Below are 23168 nucleotides of genomic sequence, written 5' to 3'. Positions count from 1 at the left end.
TAATTCTGCTCTGGGTCCAACTGATTTGATCTTTTTTTAAGGGGCGTGATAAAGAACATTATTATAATAGTTAGAAACCTCTAACTTGTTTAAAACAAAAAAAAGAAAAGATAATCTTACGTTTAAGTCATTTGCTTAAGGTTTTTCTAACATCAGTTTTCTTAGAAAACCCTAAAAGACAGTAGTTTATATAAAAGTACACAGACTCATTCCGCCATCTAGTGGCAGTTCTTAGTTACTGCACAAGTCAGACAGACACTGCAGATGCAGGATACTGCCACTAGAGGTCAGTAAGACGCAATTTAAAGGAGCACAGATTTAAAAAAAAATTCAAATTTCATTTATTTAAGAAACAAAACAAAATTGATTTTACACACGTAAAAACAGTATAATGAAAAGTGCTTGCATATAGATTTCATTTTAAAGAGACAAGAGAAAGGAGGACTCGGTAGCTCTGTTACAGTCTGGTATTTACATTTTTTAGAGTTGTTCTCCTAAAGAATGGAAATCAGCTGAGGTATAACTTAATTTAACCTAAAGGTAACATCGTCTCTCACAAGTAGGGAAGTCTTCATTAAATTCAGTCTCATTGGTTTGTCAGACAAGTGTGGACAAACTCAAAGCAGACACTATCATTCTTTTTCTCAAAAAAGGAATAATTTTTGTTTATTTTACATGAGAGATGTTGAGTTTATACATTTATGAAGTTTTTATTTCCCTCCAAAAAGTCTTTTCACTCAGAAAAACTTAAACTCCACACGTTTCTCCATCCTACATGACCTCGGCGTCCTCTTCCTCCTCCAGCTCCAGAAGTCTCCCTGGGCAGGGCTCCATGGTGACGGTAACACCCATGCCGCTGCGTCCCTCTGGCATGTCCGTTATGTACATCCACGTGTTTGTTTCAGGACAGTAGCACTCCACACTGGACAGGAAGCCGTGCTGGTTGTAACCTCCTGGACAAGTAAAAAAAAGTATTTATACATATAAAAATTGAAATTTAGCTAAAAATGTGTCTTGATACTATTTCATGAATCTCTTTATTTTTTGAATTCGAAAGAAAGTACAAGTCTTACTTGTAGACAAAAACATTGTTACTAGAATAAAAAAAAAGACTATTAAATAGAAAACATTTCCACAAAATAAAAAAAGTATTCGTATGTCTAGCTTGTATTGGTATTAAAAAAAGTTGGCGCAGACCAGTGCTCCTCAAATAGTGGGGCACGCCGATGCGATGCCAGGGGGGGCACGCTGTAGTAGCGGTTTTAGACACTGGTAATACAGGTAATACTTATTACCAGTTCTTCTATATTTTTTTTCAAACTTTACGTTTTTAATCCCAATATGAGCCGTCATCGTTTTGACCCCATACCATCCTGATTTGTGGTTGTGGAACTCACCGAGGACGTAGATGCGGCCCTGGTGGACGGTGACTCCATGTGCGCTGCGGCAGTGATGCATGGAGGCTCTGGGCTCCCAGATGTTCCTGGCCATGCTGTAACATTCCACTGTGCACAGCTGGCTCTGCCCGTCGTAGCCTCCGATGGCGTACAGGGAGGAGTTTAAACATGCCAAACCTGCGGCAATGCAAAGAAGAGCTTGATGTTCCGCTTCTTAACCACTTGAAACCTGGCATCCACATACAAGGACATCACATTGTGAGTTTTATTTTCACTTTAGTTAATTTTGATGACCTGGGACCCTGTGACCATGAAATTAAAAAGAGCATATCAAACGAGTTTGGGTTGCAAGAGGTGAAGGCTAGAAATGTGGTTCTCTCCCAGTTTTTTTCACAACAACAAATCAAACAAGCATAAAAATGTGAGTCTGGGTTCGCTTGCAGGTGAAGATCTGGTCGTTATATTTGGATGCATCTTGAAATAGCAAAGCCCCAATTCTCAGTTTAAAACTGAACCGCATGTTATACCATTGAACAAAATTTTGGGGAAAGGGAATCTTTGGATCCCTGCTGCATACCTGTATGTTTATATTAAAGTGTCTAAATCCTGTTGTGCTAAATTTAAGGAGGATTTACTGTTAACTTTTATATTACATTACACCAAAATTAGTATGAGCCAACTGAAAGGTTTTTCTTCTTTGTTACCTTCTTAGCGGCAAATGAAAAATTGGATTTTTCTAAAATTTTCAGTTTTGTTTTGTTTTTTTGCAATGTACAGATCATATATTAAACCAAAACAAAACCGTGACCAATAAATATATTTCAATGTTTATTCTTTTTGCTATTTTACTTTTATTTAGTTTATTCATTAGTGGGTTCTTCTTCTGTAGTCTGAAACTTTCCATCAGACTCTTGTGAATTGTTTTGAGTGTTGAACAGAGAGCAAGGTATTCCAGGAAGCATGTTTAAACTACCCTGTCTTTAACCCCGAACTCTGGCTGAAATCCGCCTGAATTTACTTATTCTGGGTATGTCTGTTCCAAAAGACCGGACATAAGTTAGCGTAATTACGCCCTGGGTTAATGCACGTGCACGGCAGGTACATAAAGACATTCTGAATAGATCGCCGATTTCCAGAGTGTCACCATGGAAAGGCGTGGTGAGACGGAGTCTGAGATTTTAATGACAGCGTTTCTGCTTTCCATTTCCATTTTCCTTGTGACGCATATATATATATATAACTTATCCAATTTTGCCAACTTAAATGAATTACTTCTATTGGTAACAAGTAATTGAGTTAAATTTCACTTGTACCCAAATCCGTCCAGACAGGCAAAGGGAATGGTATCCCACAATCCCTTGCGGTGCCGCTCTAACAGCAGTACCAAAGTTACACCTACTTAATTGAATTAATTTGAATGAAGGTAAAATAACTGTCTGAAAACTACGAGTTATTTTTAAGCTGACTTAACAAAAAAAATGATCAATCTTAATTGAAGCAAATAATTCAGTTGGATCAAAGTAAAAAGGTTTATTTTTCCAACATCCAAACGTGGTCTTATCACCCTCTCATGGTGGAAAAAGTATTATCTGATCTTCTTCATCCACTAAATCATCTTCAAATGGACACGGCATGCTGCTTCACCTCTCTGTAAACAAACTAACCTTCAACTAAACCTGCTCCAGACCAGGTTATGTTCAGAGCACAAGTTGCCATGGCAACTTGACATACCCTGAAACATACCTCCATTTCTGGAACCAAAAGCTGAGGTTATCAACTTCCTTAGCCTCAAACTTACCGTGGGAGCTAGCATAACCTGCTTTCTGGAATACCCCCCTGGGTCACATCATGAGGAGTCGCTGTCTGTGTTGTTTTTAGTTTTAAAGCATTGAAGTGACTCAAAATAGAGGTTATTAAATCCACTTGATTGATTAATATTCCCTGTTAAGCTCTTTATGCATTATAATTGCTTCAATGTTAACACATGACTTTAGAGAAGACGTCATAATTGCACATCTGTATAACTTAAAAGAAAACATTTGATATATTACGTTGTTAAGTTGATGAAAATGTTTCTGATCTCTTTTTTGAAAATCTGCTGCTATGAACATAAATATTTTTGTGCTTTGTTCATTAGAAATTTGCCTCTGAGTTGTGGGTGGGACTGTTGGCATGGGAGTAAGCCTCTGCTGATATCCCATCATTCATTTGTTTACACTCTCTCCTGCTAGCTTACAGTCCCTGACAACCCCAGCCTAACATTACCGGTGTCACAAAAATGGTGAACTGCAATTATGGTCTTAATGTTTGTTTAATGTCCTCCATCATGAGGACATATATAAGAACACAATAAAAACACCCAAAACACAATTTTCATTGGAGTGGATCTTTAAATGTAAATAAGAAAAAGAAAATTGGAGAACTTGAAAATTGTCATGAATAATGCTTTACTAACTGCATGATGATTCTTCTTCATCGCGTTTAACCCTTTGACATTGAAGATGTTGCTGGTGACACCTAAACAACACAGGCTCTCTGATATACTGTAAATCTTCAATCGTTTATGAGATCAACATGAAGCAGCTGATTCTAGAACTCTAAAAAAAGGAGGTTTTTCATGTTGGCTTTGCATCCATATGCAACACTTTACGGACGTAAACACAACTTAACAACTTCAGTGGCCTTCTCACTGCACCCCATTTACATGAGACATTTCCTATAAACTATTTTGGGATCAGATGCAAACTATTTACAGTTTTAGTCCAAATGTCCACTGGATAGTATGCATCCACACTGTTTCGAACTGCACCAGGATTCACTTGCAAGATCTGTTTTTCAAGTGAATTACTCTGTTGATGTACAGCAGTATCTAATCAGTGAAAGCTGATTCGCTGTGGCGACCCCTAAAGGTGAACAACATAGAAGGAAAAACTCTGAAGTTCAAGAAATTTCCATCATAACTCAAATTATGCAAAAACCTGGAAAACAAATATTGTAAAAAAAGAATTCCTAAAAAAGTAAGATGTCAGCATTAAGTGCAATGTTTACCATGATATAATAAATAATAATGAATGGTTTTATGAACTTTTATCATGTGCTGCATTGTTTTTGGTTAGAACAATTTGGAATAAATAGCTATAATCTGGTGCAAACCACATTTTCTTTTGTGACTAATGCTGCTGGACAAGGTCGTGCTTGAATGAAAATATCAAAGCTCTTTAAGCTTTCAGAGGTCAGATTTAAACGTTGAGACGGTCTCAGCGTTTCCGGACGGAGTCTTGTTTGGAGCAAAGGTCACAGAGCAGACAAGATAATGCGATCAACTCACCCAGCCCGCTGCGGATAGTGTTCATGGGAGCCAGCGGGTGCCAGGTGTTTGTGTCAAGCTGGTATTTCTCAACTGTGTTCCACCGGTTGTGGCCATCATAACCCCCCGCCACGTACAGAGCTCCCCCACACGCAGCCACGCCAGCGCCCAGGCGAGCCACCGACATGGGGCTGATGAACGACCAGCGGTTGGAGTCTGGATCCCACCTGCAAAGCGAACAGCAGAGATAACACCTGTAGCCCCACTTAATAAACCAAAATAAACCAATGAATGAAAGTCAACTCACTAAAACACTCTAAAACAAAAAAACAAGAAAAGTACAAAAGGATCAAATACATAAAAACAGTAAAAAAAGCTGCAGGCTTTACATCCATGCAGAAAAGCACATATTTTCTCTGAGTGGATGAGCATAAACAGGCTGTGCTAAGAAAGCGTTAACCAACCTTGTAGAAAAAAGCTGCTTTCAGTTCCTAAGACATCTGAAAACATGCAGACTTTCATATTGTGTTGGAAAAAATAACCTATGAGCTGCAGGCAGAAGGAAAAAAATAAACCAATTCACTTTAATCTATTGTACTTTATTGTCCAGAAGAGATTCCACGTGTGAAACTGCAAAGTTTATCTTATCTTTTATTGCATAATTTTTAATAAATGATAATAGAATACGACTAGAGGAAGGGATTCAAAATATGGAGTTGCTGGTAAAATTCTAAAAAGATATTTGACATGATGTTTTGGGTAATTTTCTTTGAAAAAAAGTTAACTTAAAGTGGTGTTAAATTATTTAAAGCTGAAACAGAAAAATAAAGGTAAAACAGTAGTAATTTCGATTATTATTATTAATAAGAAGGTTTTAGTTAATTGAATAAGATTGTCTTCTGTCTCTGACCAGCTTTTTCTCCATTTACACGATTTAAATCTCTTGTTGATTTAGCCAGGCTCCAAATTTAGCCCCACATTTAATTAACAAACATGGGATCTACATTGTGTATGACTTGCAGTCTCAAAGCAAACAGCTATAAATCCTGATAAATCCAGAAAATATACAAGAACTGCTTTAATCCTGAAGGGAATCTTTGCATCTGGGATAAAGGTGAGTGGTGATGAAGCAGGAGGGACAGTGTGAGCCCTGGTTAATCATTTTCAGGCCGTGTTCTTGGCTCCGGGTCTTTCCTGGCTGTAAACTGCTGATAGTGCACTAATATCAGCTGCCCTCTAACATTTGCAGGTCACTCTTGACAAATGTACTAAATGAAAGTCTCAGGTGGCTCAGCGGACAACAACCCCGCTCTCTGAACTGTAATTATGGCGATCATTTAAAAACCCTAATCTTTATTTGGCACAGAGACGCAGCGTCCTGCTGAGTCTCCTGCGTGTTGCTTAGATCTGAGGGTGGAAAAAAGCATTTAGCTTCCATTAACATCAGTGCTTAAAACTCTTCTGATGTGCTTTTATTTCTGCATTTTATAGTATTTGATCCATCGGCTTCTCACAGTACGGCTTCCAGCACAATCCTCTTGAGACTCCTTTAGAAATCTCTACCTATAAGAAGTTTTAAAAGGCTCCTTAGAGAGGACGCGACAATGGATTCACAGCGCCACTGACGCTTCTCCTGACTGCATCTACAGTACATGCAAAGCTTTCCAGGAACATGACATTCCTGGGAATGTGTGGCTCAACGTGTTCAGCTGGAACTCAAGTTGCTGACTCTTAACATTGAAAGGCCTCTAAATGCTTTTTTAAAAATTATTGCTACATCATGTCCCACCCTAAGAAAATTCATTTCAATTAAAGAACACAGTCAAAAATGTCCATACAAGTGCCGTGGTTTCTGCACTGTAGAGCGATGTTAAGGACTAGATCAGTGCTTTTCAACCTTTTTTGAGCCACGGCACACTTTAACCTTGACTAAAATCCCGCGGCACACCAGCATCAAAAAAAAAAAGAAAAAGGAGAAACTCAGTCTGTATTGATCTACAGCCCCTCCGCAATCTCACATGCATTTTTGTGATAATTGTGGCAGAAAAAGCTGGAAGTTGCAGATGTTTTTTCTAAAAGATGTAATAAAAGTTAAGTTAGAACATTTAAAAACGGTTTGATGTGTGTTCATTGTGGTTCCAAGACATTTAACAAGGACGACTCATTGTGCACTGAGACGCTGTCCCTTTAACCCAATGCATCATGGGAAATGTAGTTCACACAGCCAACGAACACAGAAAGACTCGCGTCTCTGAGCTTCATTGTTTTGTTCACATGTTCCACGGTCTGACACCGGATTCTGTGGAAAGCTACACCGCTAAAGACGAGCTTTAGCTGGTATTTTTGTTGGAACGAAGCGACTTTACGAGCTAAATCGGAACAAGGAAGTGAAGACTTTAACCACTTCTGATTGGTCAGTCTGATGACATGTCATTAAGTCTCCAAGAGTTATTGGTGGAGACAGTTAAAGGGGCGGGACTTTTCCAAAAACAGCTGACGCTGCGGCTAAATCGCGGTACCGTCATTCTTATCAAAATTTCTTTAATAGAATCAAATAAATACAAAGAAAAAGTATTTTACGATCTTTCATATTCCTAACTTCTCAGTGTTTTATCAGGGCCTGTTTGGATGAACAAAGAGCTGATATCCTGGAGATGGTAGATGTTTTTAGATCAGTTAAAGAGGGCAATTTCCCACGGCACACTAGTGTGCCGCGGCACACTGGTTGAAAAACACTGGACTAGATCCACACTCAATATTTTAGATGTATCTCACCTCTCCACTGTGTTGTATTGCACAGAACCCTGGGAGCCCCCCACTGCATAGATGCACCCGTCCACCACTGCCACCCCCACTCGGTTCCTGGGCATGTTCATGGGGGCTCGCTGGCTCCACTGGTTGGTCATGGGGTTGTAGCAGCATAACGAGTTGGACTCTGTGTTATTCTGAAGCGACAGGTTTTTGCCCCCCACCTGGGTGAAAATAAATGCATTCAGCGGAATGTAGACCACAAACATCTCAAACTACAAACAGAAGTGACCTACAGTGTACATGAGTCCAAACAGAGCACAAGCTCCCAGACCACTGCAGGGAGTTTCCATGTCGGCCAGTTTCAGCCAATTGTTTCTCCTGGGGTCAAAAGCAACCATGGAGGCCAGAGAATTCTGCGTATGCTGGTACCTGAAAACACAGTTTTTGCCTACTTTAGGATGCTTCTGTGCTTTTTACCGTATTTTAAAAACCAGATTTAAAATTTGTGGCTTTTTTGTAAAAAAAAAAGAAGCCATCCCGGCAAAGAAACATTAAATCAGGTCCAAACTTTGATACTACCACCCCCATGTATCCAAATTGGAATAACGTTTTTCATCTGAAAAAAATGCTTCAGTTTTTCTCAAATGCTAAAACACAAAAGCCAATCCCCTAAACCAAATGACCAGTTGTCTCAACACATTGACTAAATCTAGCCATCACTTTTCCAAAATCATAAACACATTTCACATGAAAACACAAGTCACAAAATACAAGCCTCCGTTCTCATAAATCTTAACATGTTTTTCTTTGCTAAAACACAAGTTACAAAAGAACTCTGCTCATTTTCTCAAATGAAAGCTAATGCAAAATACTTGCCACAGTCAGCAATATTTGAACACAATGAACAGACCTGGCACCATTTATGACACACAACAACTCTAGATTGAAGACACTTGTTGCTAACGCTGTGAGCACATGTATAAAAGCAAGTTCAGAGTGCACAGTTTGATTAAGGCAAACAAACACAATGGATGAAGGCAGAGGCAGGGGAAGAGGAATTCGAGTCAGAGGAGGGAGAAGAGCTGGCTGTGGAAGAAGAGGAGCAGGTCAAGGAGGAAGAGCAGTTCAAATCAAAGGAGGAAGAGGAGCAGGCCAACAAGGGAGAGGAGGAGGTCCAGGAGGGAGAGCAAGACAACCTCGCAGCATCATTACAAACAAGATGCGAGCAACAGTCATTGACCATGTCATTATCCGTGGCATGACAATGGCTGAAGCAGGACTGAGAGTCCGTCCAAACATGAGTAGGTTCACTGTGGCCACCACTATCAGGGCATTCAACCTGCAGAAAGGAAGGCAAAGAGGCTGCAACATCATTGGCCAAAGAGCCATCCCTGAGGTTCCTGGCCAGCAGGGGGGTAATATTACTCTTTGTGCGGCGATGGGTTTGGAGGGGCTTGTCCACCTCCATGCTGTCCTTGGGTCTTACAATACAAGACCCAAGGTCTCATCGCCTTTCCTAGAGGAGCCAAAAAACATCCTCCTGGACCGCCAACAACACCATCCTGGGCCCGCACATCACATTTGTGTGATCATTTGGGACGATGTAAGTTTCCACAGAAGAAACCAAATCAGAGAGTGGTTCACCACCAACAGCAACAGCTTTTTAAACGTCTGTCTGCAACCCTACTCCCCTTTCCTGAACCCTATAGAGGAGTTCTTCTCATCGGAGAGATGGAAGGTTTATGACAAACATCCATAAACTAAATGATGCTGCACAGTGATTGTGGTGTGTGTGTGGTGTGAATAAAGTAAATGAAATAACTTCACACCCTGATCATGTTTTCCAGAGTGCTATAGTGTGCAATAGATTCTGTTTTTGCACTGACTTGTGTTACAGTAGTGTACACACAGAATTTACTATAGATTTATACTCTTCATATGAAACTCTCACATCTAAATTCCTAATCCTCTGCAGAGATCTAAGAACATCCATTACTGTAAAGTTTCTACAAATATGTTTTGGCAGTTGTGAAGCAAAACTTTTCTCACAAATTGAGCATTGTGTTTTCCATTGTTTTGCTGTAGTGTGTAATGATGTGTATAGTGTTTACATTTTTGAAAGCTTCGAGCTGCTCTTTCGCTGTGAAAGTTTGAGTTTTGAAGTGAGCAGGTGTGGTTGTGTGTATTTAACTTTAGAAAAAGGGTGTTGTGTTTAAACATTGGGGAACGTGGAGGAAACGTTTGTGAAACGTGTTTTAGCATAAGAAAAACTGCAATGCAGAAAAACATATATCATTTAATAAAATATTTTTCTAAAAATACTTATTTATTATTTATTACTTATTTAATGTACTTTTGCTTTGCTGATTTTCTTAGTAACATCATAAAATTAAAACTGTTTTATAAGAAATGACTTTATTGTCAATTTTGTGTTAAATTTTAGCAGGTTTTTGCGCAAACATAAAAAGATTTAGTCCTGCTGATAAACATTTCAAAATAAATTTTGCAAAAATTAATAAAGGTCTAAAAGAAAGAAGACAGGATCATTGTTCCTTTGAGCACAACACCTAATACCACATTTCCACCCAGAAAAAATGAAAAAGTTGATTTTAATTAATTGAGCTTGCCACTTTGATTCACTTCCTGCAGAGGACTAATGCAACCAAATCCTGTTTTAAAGGGGTGTGCCAAAATCTGGATTAAAAAATGATCGTCATTTTAAGAAGACACTAACCCGCCGGCCACGTAGATGAGCTGGGTTCCACGGATCGGGGCCGGGGTGAGCTTCCTCAGCGTAATATCCTGGAAGATTTTGGCCAGGAAGTCCTTGCAGGAATTGGCCTGCAAGAAACAAAAAAGATCCACTTAAGCTGGTAAAGCGTTTGGAATTTCTTCATTAGAACCCATCCATCACAATGCTTTTAAAAACAACAGAACCGAGCTTTGGAACAAACTGATTTAATGCCTTAAGCAGTGTAAACAAACTGTGTAAAGGTTCTTGGAGCACACACACATTTTTCTCATTTCTAAGTGAAGTCAGATAGCTAAAAAAGAAACCGAAGAGGTCACAGAGGCCCTATAAAGAGAATATACAGGGAGAAAGATGTTCATGTGGATAAACATCAAAGAATAAGGACAACATGCTATCCTTAATTTAAAACATGCAGAACATTTCACAAACACTTGGTTTATAGCTATTTTTACTTATAAAATTGATAAAATTGATTTAAAAAAAAGTGACGGAACATGTGATGCTATTACATCTATATTTAAAAGTCTTTTAAAAATAATAAGAATTTAAACAGCGAACAGATTTTGGTTTGCACTCATTCTACATCACATCATTTCATGTGGACATTCACCTTGCTGAGGATGGGGCAGGAGACGAGCTGCTTTTTCAGGAATTTCGGAGGCAGTGCGTAGATGTGGACCGCGTTCAGGAGGGCGTGGAGATACTGAGCCCTGCTCTCCATGTCCGCGCGGACCCAGTCTGTGCAGGCTTTGTACACCTGAGGAAGATTTAAACTCAAATGAACCCTCCGGATTCATCTTTAATTCTCTGAGCTGCGCCTTTCAAGTCTGTCACACACCTCAGACTCGCAGAGAACCTTGAGACTGTCCTGACTGATGAGCTCCAGCAGCTGGCAGTGGGAGAGACTGAAGAACTCATCCGCTTTTGTCACCTGCATCCCAGAGCACACAAGCAGAGGATGTCTGTTTACACATGAGGGACCTGCAGTGGGTTCAGAGGACGCTTTGACAAAAAAAGGATTTTGTTTCTTTAATACGGTGGCCCTGAAATGTAAATCACATCAACAAATCACTCAATACAAAAACATAGAAAATATCACAACTAAAAAAAAAGCAAAACAAACAATGAAAAAAACACAACATTTAAGAAATCAAAACTAAATTCCTGAATCCAAAATGTAAGAATAAAAACTGTCAGAAAAAAAAAATCATTTTCAGAAATGAAACGTTAAAAAAATCAAACAAAACAAGAAACCAGAAAAGGTAGGAATTATGGGACATCATTGATCGGATGATGACAATTGTGTTTTGAGGAAGAGGGAAAGAAGAAGGATGTTTTTTCTAAACTGTGGTAAAGAGTTGATTGAGCAATCACCAAATATGAATTCATTTTTATAACACTTCCTTTTTGAATTCTGGTTATTAATTTGTTTTCTGAAACGCTTCCTTTTGACCTTTTGGTATGTAGAATATTGTTTTGATTACTGAAATGTCAGGTTTTTTTTATTATTTGTCTTGCTTTTTTAATAGTTGTTGTGATCTTAATATGTTTTTTTGCATTGGGTGATTTGTTGATTTGATTTGCTCTTCAGGGCAGTCATCAGAAACAATGATAGTAAGGATAAAAAAGGATAAAAAAAAAACTTTTTATCTTTAAAGTGTCTGCAAGGTAAACGAATGAGAGACATTGCAACGTGCAAAATGAAATCTAGAGGATTTGAAAGATGAATTAAAGGAGGAATTTACTTAAATGCAAGAAAAATACACTAGAACAGAAGGCCGATGATCTGCAATGACACACTGCAGCAAAAAAATAGAACATTTTGTCTATAACACTCAATCAAAGGAATTTTTAGCCAATTTAACTATATTATTTAAGCAAAAATCCTAAAACAAGATTTTAATTTACGGTTGTGTTCATTGAAGTCAAAGATTGAGAGAAGGATGAGGTCCTAAATTAGGACTAAAAGCATTATTTTTCAGCCACAATACCCAGCAATGAATGCAACCTCTTTATAGGTGTGGATTTATGTTAGTAAACCTCCATAGAGGTCAACAAATCAACCAAAATACTCTCTCAGACTGTGAGGATTCGTTTTAGATGCAGAAGTAACCACATGGGTGCAGCATTGTGCAAAAAGAAGCAGATTTCTGTTCCAGTGCTAAAGTGATGTGAGTTTGGGATCAGTTTTGTGCTGCTGGAACTCCATTTGAACCTATTTAACCGTCAATTCTTTGTTTTACAAAATTTTGTTGATCTGAGAGCAACCTGCCAAGAAATTTACAGTCTGATACACACATGAGCTGCCATGAAAATATTGAAGATGTTCCCATTACCTCACTAAAGTGTGTGTTGACGTACTCTCTGCAGTGCTGTTGCAGCTCTGTGCACCCAATCTCTTCCGCGAAGCGCGATATGCCGATGACATTAGCCGGCTCCAGGTGCTTAATGAGGAAATCGCAGCATGCTTTGGCCACGTCCTCCATCTGAAACCTTCACGAACCAAACAGGAAACATTTGAAGTCCCTGAACGCAGCACCTGCTTCCAATGACTCCACACTCCCTCTGCTACCGTTTAAGCGTGTTTACCTCATGGCAGACAGAAGGACGTGCAGCACACACTTCTCCCCCACCGTTATACGAGCCGTGTAGGCAAAGTCAATCAGCCGTCCCACCACCTCGGGGCACACGTCGCACAGGGTGACCTCGGAAGCGCTGCACTCTTTGAAGCCTCTGGTGAACATGGCTCTGAAGTACGGGCTGCAGGAGGCCAGCACCACCCTGTGCACCTGAAGCAAAGTGTTTAATGGAAAACATTCCAGGAGGTCAAAGCCTTTCAAATGAACAGAGGGCATCAAGTAGAAAGCCTGACTTTTGAAAGTGCCTTAACATTGTTGATCATAACTTGGGTGAACGGCTTAGATCACATCCATTTCACTCAAATATTCACTCAAATTTAGGGGGGTGTAAAAGTGTGTTAAAGTTGTGAGACAGATCTCTTTTCAGTCCGTTTTCCTAGTCTTTTTAAGTGCATGCAGAAGAGAAGGCGCTCTCAAAAATGTCAAATTTTTTAGATTTGACAAAATGTGTTGTATTTTAAAAGAAAAAAGGAAACAATGATGTGGATTTGATTGTGTGCTTCATTTACAAACTTCAAAAAAGCTCAACTTGCAGGGTTACAATGAAATATCACAACATTTTTTTCCCAAACTAAAATCTCTTTCTTGACTTTCTAACATGTATATAAATTTCTCATCATATTAGGCATTTATCTTCCTTTTTTATTCAATTAAATGAAGAATTAGCTCAAATATTTTGCATTTTTTGCAGGATTCCTAAACTAAAACGTTCCCTTTCATTGATTCTTCAAGGGGAAATTGATTTTCTTTTTTTTTTATTAGATTATGTTGGGGCCAGGCTTTGGTGACTTGAGGTTTGCATGTTTCTCAGCTGTGGAAAACTGCAAACCTGTTTTTTGTTTTTTTTGTGACTGGTTAGGTTCGTTTATCATTCTTCATGTATTGTGTCATTATTTAAAGTTTTCCGATTACCAGCTGCTGCTGAAAAACACTAACTTTAAGCAAGCCAACGCTTTTTCCGTTTTTTTCCTGAAACATTTAAATGACCTTAAGTTTTTACTTCATCTTTAAATCTAAAGTTTTGGCTATTTTTCAATTAAAAATAGTATTTTTGAGTATTTTCCGCAAAGAATTTGTTTCACACAATTAGAAGCTAAAAGGGACGTTACCTTGAAGTCTACCACCCTCTCCTTGTATGTGACATGCAGCAACACATCACATAGCATGCCATGCTTTCGGAACTCATCCATGACCATCAGGGACCTGAGAGCGTGGTTCTCCACCGTGTAGTCGAGGTATCCTGACCCGTGCATGGAGGGAACCACGATGGCTGAAAAGTCTGAGTCACAAGTTGGACGTTTTTTCCTTATTGGGCAATTCATCATGCAGGAGTAAAATGAATGGGTCCAGTTTTCTGCGGATTTCTTTTAGTTCTGATCCAGTTAAAGTTCAAAATGAGAGTAAGTTCTTTAGGTCTTCAAGCATTGGAAGCTAAGATCAGCAGATGCTCTCAGGAGATCCATTGTGCCACCATTAAACCAAAAGTATACTCAGTCATAAATGTTTCGTGTACATGTTGGGAACAAATACTCCCTGCTGATCAAAGCCATTGCCAGAGGGCAGATTAAACAGTCCAGAGGAAAGGAAAACCTGTGCCAGTGCAGAATAATTGAAGGTTTTTTGTGTTTCTGTGCCCCAACAAGACGAAGAAAGGTCCTGGATTCATTTATCCAGGTTTTGACATGAGTGACTGCATCAGGATCAGATGACTCCCAAGTCCCAGTCTGGATTCTGCAGGTGCTTTAAGAAATCCACTTTAAGGTTTCAGTGGTCCGTTGTCATTTACCGTTCCCTCTAATAAAAGGAAGCGGTCAAACGTCTGAGGCTGAGATTTGCAGCATGTGAGGACAAATTTCTTCTGCTGGTTCTGTGATGGGGTTGGTCCTGTAAAGGAGAAACGAAAAGTCATTGCAGGAAGCAAAATAAAGCCTGTTGAATGAGTGTGAACAAAACAAGTTTCACTTCCCTGTAGAAAAAAACAGACATTTTTGGATTTCCTTCACAGTCAAAAAAAGTTTTATGAAAGAGGTGCAGCCATTTTTTGTGTTTAAACTGCTTCAATTCCAGTTGTTCCTTTCGACTATTACACTTCCAGCCTTACATATTTTGATATGTCACTTTTAAATTAATTGAATTCCTCAAAGATACTTAGAGTATATTCAGACTGGAAATGTCCTTTGGTCTGGACTGAGTACAGTTAATTTTGTCTGGATCAAGTTTTGAACATTGCACTTGGTCTGTGTTTAGACTGACGTCAAGCAGACTTTCCTGTTTCGAACCAAAGGGTGTAAACAAAACCACGTGACTAAAGATCTCTTCAATCTTTGGCCAGGAATTACAAAGGTGGGGCAAAGCAAGTGGAGAATGAATAATGGAAGTCCTGTATTTTGCCATCCTTGTCGGGATAGTTCACTTATTCAAATTTATATTTTGCTGACCAATTTTTGAATGTCTGTATCAAAAGTCAAAAACTTTTTTGTTACAAATGTGACAGTTACCGGTAATTAAAATATGATTCACCTTCTGACATGAGCTGGAATGGATAAACAGACCAAAATGTTTCACTGCACTTAAAAAGGATTTTTCCCTCCTCTTTTGGTCCACAAAAGTAAATCAATTATTTTATCAATTGGTAACTTTCCACATCTACTGTCCATCTCCTGTATAGGTCCTGATGAAAACATGCCAGCTTTTACTCACAGAAATGGTCAAATTTCTAAGAACCTTCAGAAAATAAACCTGACATTTGCAAGTGAGATTATTATCAAACTCTGTACTGCTCCTTCATTCTTTCATACATGATCTACTGTGTTGAAATATGGGGAATTACATACAAAACAACATTTCACTCTGTATTCCTCCTCACAAAAAAAGCAAAAAAAAAAAAAGCAAAAAAAATCATCACTGGATCTTCCTTCATAGAACCAAACAAAGTACTATTTCACAAATTAAAATTATTACAATTTGGAGATCTTGTTGACTTCTGTATCTATTGTCACTTTCATTTGAGAAATAACAAATACAGGTCAAGAGGTTCAAATATTTGTAGACCTGCTGTACAATAGAGCAGATAAAATGAAGATTAAAAAAACAGTCACTAAATAAGCAAACATAAAGCTACAATACCAAATGATTTCATTAACATATATGGTCAATGGGGTCAAAAAGTCAATGTAACTTTCAATGGTTTTGTCTTTTGTATTTTTTTTCCTTTCTCTTTAGGAACTATTGATCATGGATCCTTGTGTACAGTGTGTGTGTGTTTTGTTTCTTGTGATTTTGGTGTAGGTTTAGTGTAGTGCAGTTTTGTCAAATTTTACATATAATAAATTTTGATCAAATCCATGAATCGCTTTGTCTTTGTCTTCAGAGATATTTCTTGCAGTTTTGTCAAGCAAAAGAAAAACTCTCTTCAGTTCTCCCTTAGTTCAGTTTAGTTCACTAGTTTTGTATTTTAACTAACTAGTTTTGGCTGAAAATTAGAAAGAATAAAATGCATGTAATGAAGTCATGAAGGCGACACACTTTCATAATGAAGTGACGAGCATGAAGAAAAACTTTGGCTCAGATCAGTGGTTGGATCAAACAAAACAGAAAGCGTCAGCACATGTGAGGCTAACAATAGGAAGGACGCAGCAGAGAAAACTGAACTTGGAAATATACTGGAGGACTTTATTCACAAGAAATCCACTTCTCCTTTGACCGTTTAGAAATCACTGCATTCCACAGAGAGCAGAACAAATCCATTCTTATGCTGCAGAGCATGAAAAAAAAAAAACCTGCAATAAATAGCTCCTGCGAGAAATAACAATGTTCTGTAGGAAGACGGACTTCCAGCAATTATGCTGAGTTTTCATTACATGCACAAAAGTTGACGTCTATATTTGGATTTTTGTTTTTTGCTAGTGTAAGAAAGGCAGCAGTGGAACTGTGGAGCGCAGCTTTTGCATTATTGCACAATCAAGTGAGCATGTTTGTTGATCACATGATCAGAACGTGCTGAAGAATAAGAACAACACAAGGAAAAGGAAAAAATAAGAAAGATCTTTGATTACAGTGAAATATATTAAAGAAAAAATGATTGGAATCTGACGCAGGGAGGTGAATGACCAGATGTGCAGTAAGTAGTATTCGGATAGGAGAGGTTTACGAGAAATCAATGAGTAGGTTTTTATAACTGGGGTCAATGACATTGGGTCTTTCTGGATGTAAAGTTTCCAAAGATTATTTAAAGTCCCATTCAGGTCACCTTTTGATCTATTGTAAAATTGCTCCAAGTAGTCTTTTAAATATGATTATGCCGTTTTTAGCCAAAATAAAAAATTCTGTCAGTTTCTAGGACATAATTTTTGCAGAGCTGCAGGAGTTCGTTAGAAATTTGCCCCATAAGTTGTGGGCAAAACTGTTGGGACGAAGTAAGCCCGCATTCATTTCTCAAAATCACTTTCTTTACACTCTCTCCCGCTAGTTTACAGCCCCTAACAATCCCAACCTAACATTACCGGTGCCACAAATGGCGAGCAATAATGGAGCTATCAGTTTTGAGCCAGGTATCAGCTCAGACGAGGAAAACTAAGTTGTACATGGATCTAGCAGTCTTAAAGCAGATGCATCAGACTGCAGAGGAGCAGAGAGCATATGCATATATATACATATATGGCTTTTATGTCACTCTTACACGCTTATCCCAACTACTTTTGTTCAGAATTCACAACATTTTGAATTAAGAAATACTCAGAAATGCAGTTTTGAGCTTAATGTCCTTTCTAAATGTCCTCAATTATGAGAAAATCCTACAAGAACATGTTAAAAACACCAAAAATACATTTTAAGCAAAGTGGGTCTATAAATGAAGTTGGACAAAGTTAGAGGAAAAAGGGTTAATCTTTTAAAGGCTGCTGCTGCAGCTGCAGCAACACTGCTACAAACAGAGCTTAAGCCTACAGATGCATTACATAAGCCCTGAAAGTGTGCAGCCACAAACTGCTGAGCTGTCCTGACTGCTCACAGCAGCCTGTCAGGCACAATATCGCCTTACAGAAACGCTCAAAAGGTGATACCTGCAGTCTCCCCCGGTAAGCCGCAGACAAACGCAGATGCACATCAAGGCCTGCCACTGGAAAGAATGCCTACAGCATACGGATTCTTCTGGATTGACAACCTCCTTAATCATAAACGGAGGAAACACTTCCTGAAATGTGTGCAGGATCATGTGGCAGCCAGTTGTACTGATGATCTGATAAGTACAATAAAAGCTGACAATGCAACCATGGCAACACAAGCTGGAATGAACACTGAGACTCTCTGCCCTCTGACTCAGCTCGATTCTTTCAGGTTTTTCATTTACACTCGTTTTCACATCAACAAACAAAAACAAATCCAATAAGCAGTTTTTGATCAGCCAAATAATAATCGGACTTTGTTTGCAACTAGTTGTGTAATCAAATTTGAGAGAAAAAGTGAAATAAAATTAAGTTAAGAATTATAATCTTGCTTAGACATTAGTCTATTTAGGCTTCAAAATATCAGAAAGTTCTAACAGAAAAAGAGTTATTGACTTTACATAATTCAGAAAGAAAAATAAAGTTTCAATTCCCTGTCCGGACTCTACGGAAATCAAGTAACTTTCAGTGTATACCACCTTTTTTTTTTTTTTTTTTTTTTTTTTTTTTTTTTTTTACAGGATTATCTTCAAAAATTGACTTTAAGTAAGAAAGTTAAGATCCCAAAGAACTGTCGTGGAAAGGGTTGAAGAATTACTGGCAGCGCTGCAGGTTGACTCACCCTGAAGTCAGCTGTTGGACTCGTAAACACGACGCGATCGTTACGCGCTGGAGGAACTGCGCCGCCACAGGATCATAGACTCTCCTCAGCCCCTTGGTGTTCGCTTTAGTTGCTATTTTTATGAATGAATCCACCGATCCTCTCAGCAAACGATGAGTTTCTGCCGTCAACAGAGAGAAACAGCGGAACTGAGTGCGTCCTTGCCGTCCTGCGCGCGTCCAAAGGGGGTGGCGCAGCTGGGGGTGGAGGGGAAGAGCTCCTGCACCAGCATGACTTTGCGTTTCTGTGCAAGAAGAAATGGCTTTCAGGTTCACTTGACATATGACGAGATAAACGCAAAAAAAAAAAAGAAAAACAAAGAAAAAACATTGCTCTAAAGTGAAACCAGACTGAAGACAGACGTGTTTGTTTTGTTATTCAACTTTTCTAAGAGTTTTCTGTGATCAGGTAAAATAATTGTTTGTGACGGAGAAGACGGACAGGAGCAACTCTACCAAACAAGTTTGATTTTTGTTTTTAAGGTCCAAGCAAGTTAAAATCCAATTCAAGATAACATAAAATAACTTTTAATTACCTTTTAAACTACTTTTCGAAGAACAAGTTGCAGATAAAATCCCTCTAAATGCTCTCTCTGATGTAAAATATTTCAAACATAGCATACAGGATATGGGTTCTATAGACCCACTCCAATGAAAACAGTGTTTTAACATGTTCTTGTAGCGTTTTTTCTCACGATCGGGGACATATATAAAGAAAATTAAGCTTAAAATTGTGTTTTCAAGTTTTTTTTTATACAAATCGTTGTGAATCAGAAGCAGATTAAAGAATTCTGTTAAAAAACGTTCAATTCTAATGGATCTACTTGCAGATAAATATCCTTCATTTTCCTGGTGTGAACTGGCATCTGGCTCTAAAATGTGGGTCTGGATAGCTCTGATATTGCTCACCATTTTTGTTGCATTGCTAATGTTATGTCAGGGCTGTGCGCGGCTGTAAGCTAGCGGGAGAGAGTGTGAACAAAAAAGAATGTTGGGAAGCAGAGGAGGGCTTACTGTGCCAACAGAACCACCCACAACTCAGAGGTGAAATTCTAATGAACTCCTGCTGCTCTTCAGAAACAATGTCTTAGAAAACTACAGTTTTTGGGATCTTGGCTAAAAACGATTTAACTTCTGGGAACGCTCTTGAAATTGATCAAAAGATGATCGGAGTGGGACTTTAAGGATGCATGTGACATCAGTGACAGATTTTTATCAAATGTCCCATTTAAAAAAAAATTTGACCTCAAAATTAACTCAAACGAGGTTAAGATTATGTCACTTACAGGTACAATGTCAAATTCAATCAAATGTGCTCTGGGAAGTGTTTGAAATAGTTTTGTATTGAGGCAATTTGACTTGATTTTTCTTGTTTTTGAGGTCCACATATCGTCTGTTGGTGATGTCCTCCCACTTTGGCCTTTTTAACCCTTGTGGAAAGATTTCATGTAATCCATGGACACCAGTGAAGATCACAAATCAATGAAGAAAAAAAGTTCAGCGCACTGTCTAGTGGGTCTAGATGACCCAACTCCCAACGTTAAAGTGCCTAGGATAGCACAAGGGTTACAAGTGTCTAACAGGCAAGAAAAAGAAGACTGACAATTGGAGCATGCCCAATAAGACTGTTCTAGACTTGCACCTGTCAAAGGTCACATAACAAATAACTGTTTGTCTCAATTCCAGCTATCCATCATTATAGATCGAGTCTCCAACATTTTCTTCTGACACCTACAGATAGTCCAATTAGCATGAAAGACCAGTTAATCATTGAATACTCAATTCATGCAGCTTTTGCTTTGAACTGGCAGCAGAAGCTGCAGGTGAAGATCAAAATTTCGACTATTTTTCAAAAACTAAACTCTCTGACTCACTGTTGCCCTTTTTTGTCAAATCAAAAACATTGCCTCAACCCTGTTCAGGCCTCACACTAAGTTCGTTTTTTAAAATTTACTCCAAGATGAATGTAGGGATCATTCGGGACTTTACTTTGTCACGTTGTTTAGGATGACTTCTAACCAAAGGCCTGCCAAAACACCAGATACTAATACTTTAGAAAGAAAAAAGCTTTGTTTCTTGGATCTCTGGAATCGAGTCTGTTTGGTGACATTGTCTACACAAAGACCTTCTTTCATTAGTTTTCATTCATAAAAAAAACCTAATTGATAAAGGAAGATATTGACAAATAAACATAAAAAACTATTGACTGATTAGAGGCAATAACATGACATCTGTATGAAACACATCTGGGGGACGTTAGCACAGATGTAACAACAGATGCACCCTGGTTACACTTGAGCTGATGAAAGTGGACAAGAATGTTAGTGTCAACTCCTGGAGCAGGAAGTAAGAGCATGTGCCAAAGCACCTTAACTAGTCCTATGACTAAATGCAGGCACACCTGCCAGTTTACAAATAAAAAACATTCTTGGCACCAAAACTGGGCAGGTAATGGGGGTGTGAGAGCAAAAAAAAAAAGTGGAGGTTTGGTTTGATAAAGAAACTCTGACAGACGAGGGAATCCCCCGTTTCTCCAACCTGCTTTCACTTTTAGAGTCAAAACACAAATCTGAGACAGCTTAGAGGAGCACAACAGTGATCTCCTCCTCACCGGACATCCGAATGATAAACAAGGCTAAAGGAATGAGAAAAAAAAAGAATTAGCAAAATAACAATGGAAAAGGGCAAGAAGAAGATCATATCCGCTTCAGTAGGAACCTGAATATCTGGTCATGCTGTCTGTTAGGAGATGAACAAAAAGGAGAGATGAGTCTGACCTTTTTATTTGCAACATCTGAATAGGAAAATCTGAACAACTTCTAATATCCTCATTGCAGCTGCAACTCTAATGACCACATGTATTTCTGTTTCAACATTAAGGCTTAACCTGTTTTAACAGGGTCACTTTTCTGTGGAAAAACACAAAACAGGCTGCTCAGCCCTTTTATTTGTAAGTTTTGAAGGTGAATGGGCCCAACAGAAGTTTCATCAATGATATTTGTGATTCTGTTTTATGCTGTCCATGCATCTATGAAGGAAATGTTTGCAGTTTGATTTTTTGCAGTATGAAGCTGGAAAACTCAGTTTTTACCTACAAACAAATATGGGTTGAATAAATAAGGGACTAAAGGCCCAGACTCATTTGCTAGTTTGTAGCAGGAAGCATTACCAACAAAGACTGGATGTGTCCTGTTGTTTTTGTGATGCAGCTCAGAAGCAGCATTACTTCAGGTAAAGAGTAAAAAAAGCAATATGTAATCACATTTAGAGCGTTTTTTCTCTGTCCACAAGTCCTATGAGCTGGTTTTAACTTGTGTCACAAAAATTCACGCTTTTGCTTAAAAGACCCCAATCGTAATACATTAAGTCAGCCACTGCTTTGCTTTGCGTGTGGCCTTTTTTGTGTTAAAAACTGAATAGTCTCTTTTTCATATTTTTCCATGAATTTGACCCTATTTGTGTAATATGAGAGGAATCATTCAGTAGAAGTGCTAGGCAGCCTCACAAGCATGGCTGATTATAGAAGCACTGCAGCTGTGTGCAGTGGGGCTGTGTATTGGCGACGGTCTGGTGATACGATACTCTTGTCACGATACAACATACCTCAATATACCCCAAGATTGTAACAGAAACTGCTGAAAGAGGCTTGATGTGGTTTGCTGCCACTTAGCAGTCGGGGTTTTAGCTGGAAGACAAAAGTAATGCCTTAGTCATGTGCAACCACATGGGTGCTGCGGGTTATAGGTTGTTAGGGCCCGTGGAAGGTTGTTGAAAGGAGCGGTTGCATCTTAAAGGGAGCGCAGGTGTGTCTTGCACACCAAGGGACATCATAAAAATAGAACTTACGATTGTTGTGTGTGTGATAAGAGTACTGTAAAGATTTGTAAGGATACTGCTAGTTACGTGCACTTTTAAAGTACAGGTGATGGTGTCACAGACTGCCGTGACGCCGCCATCTAGTCCATTAATAAGGTGGGCGCACTGGCTCCTTACTGATCTCATGCAAAGCCGCATGCACAGGGTGTGTAGGTGATACGCAAGTGCCTGTAGGAAGGTTGGTGTGGGACGCCCACACCAACTACGCTCTGATTGTCTAATTTCCTCATTTCTAACAGTCAGGCTGCACACATGGAACACGCATTAGGTGTCCAAGGACCGTGCACTTATCACGTGAACAGCACCACTGTGTACATTTTTGGGAAGGTTGAAAAAATGAAAAATCGGTTCGACGTGGTTGCATCTCACCCACTTCACCCTTACTTTCAAGTGTTCACTACGACCATTCACCTGCAGCATGCCGGTAGCATCGAATGCTTAAAACTTGTCTCAGCAGCATTTGAAATCAATAGCAAAACAAAATATTGTGATATTTCACAGTATGGATTTTTTCCAACACCTCTAGTGTGCAAGATGAAGATCACCCCAGATGATCTATAAGCTCACTTTCTTTAACATCCTTCAAAAACAAAAAATGAAAAAAATATGCAGAAGTAAGTTGTT

General features: G+C 38.8%; 1 protein-coding gene across 1 annotated transcript; it reads right to left on the bottom strand.

The window, feature by feature from the left end:
- Positions 1–638: 638 nt before the first annotated feature.
- Positions 639–18899, bottom strand: keap1a (kelch-like ECH-associated protein 1a). Its single transcript, XM_004082216.5, has 12 exons — positions 18631–18899; positions 13956–14730; positions 12797–12996; positions 12544–12700; positions 11046–11138; positions 10818–10964; positions 10190–10296; positions 7749–7884; positions 7480–7676; positions 4726–4931; positions 1398–1574; positions 639–953 (listed from the first exon to the last, which is right to left on the bottom strand). Exons 2-12 carry the CDS (start codon positions 14169–14171, stop codon positions 772–774), a joined length of 1818 nt encoding a protein of 605 aa, XP_004082264.2. The 5' UTR covers positions 14172–14730; positions 18631–18899; the 3' UTR covers positions 639–771.
- Between the last annotated feature and the right edge of the window lie 4269 nt (positions 18900–23168).

This window comes from Oryzias latipes, chromosome 22, assembly GCF_053564925.1.
Source record: "Oryzias latipes strain Hd-rR chromosome 22, Olatipes_Hd-rR_3.1".
Classification (NCBI taxonomy): Eukaryota; Metazoa; Chordata; class Actinopteri; order Beloniformes; family Adrianichthyidae; genus Oryzias; species Oryzias latipes.
This window is presented reverse-complemented; position numbering and strand designations above follow the sequence as displayed.

Bases quoted from the DNA above. Each gene is read 5' to 3' on its own strand.
- keap1a (XM_004082216.5), bottom strand. From the start codon at position 14,171: ATGATGAATTGCCCAATAAGGAAAAAACGTCCAACTTGTGACTCAGAC. The intron at 10,297-10,817 runs GTGAATGTCCAC...TGTTTCTTGCAG, and splicing joins CCTGCCCCATCCTCAGCAAG to GCCAATTCCTGCAAGGACTT. The intron at 4,932-7,479 runs GTGAGATACATC...TTCGCTTTGCAG, and splicing joins CAATACAACACAGTGGAGAG to GTGGGATCCAGACTCCAACC.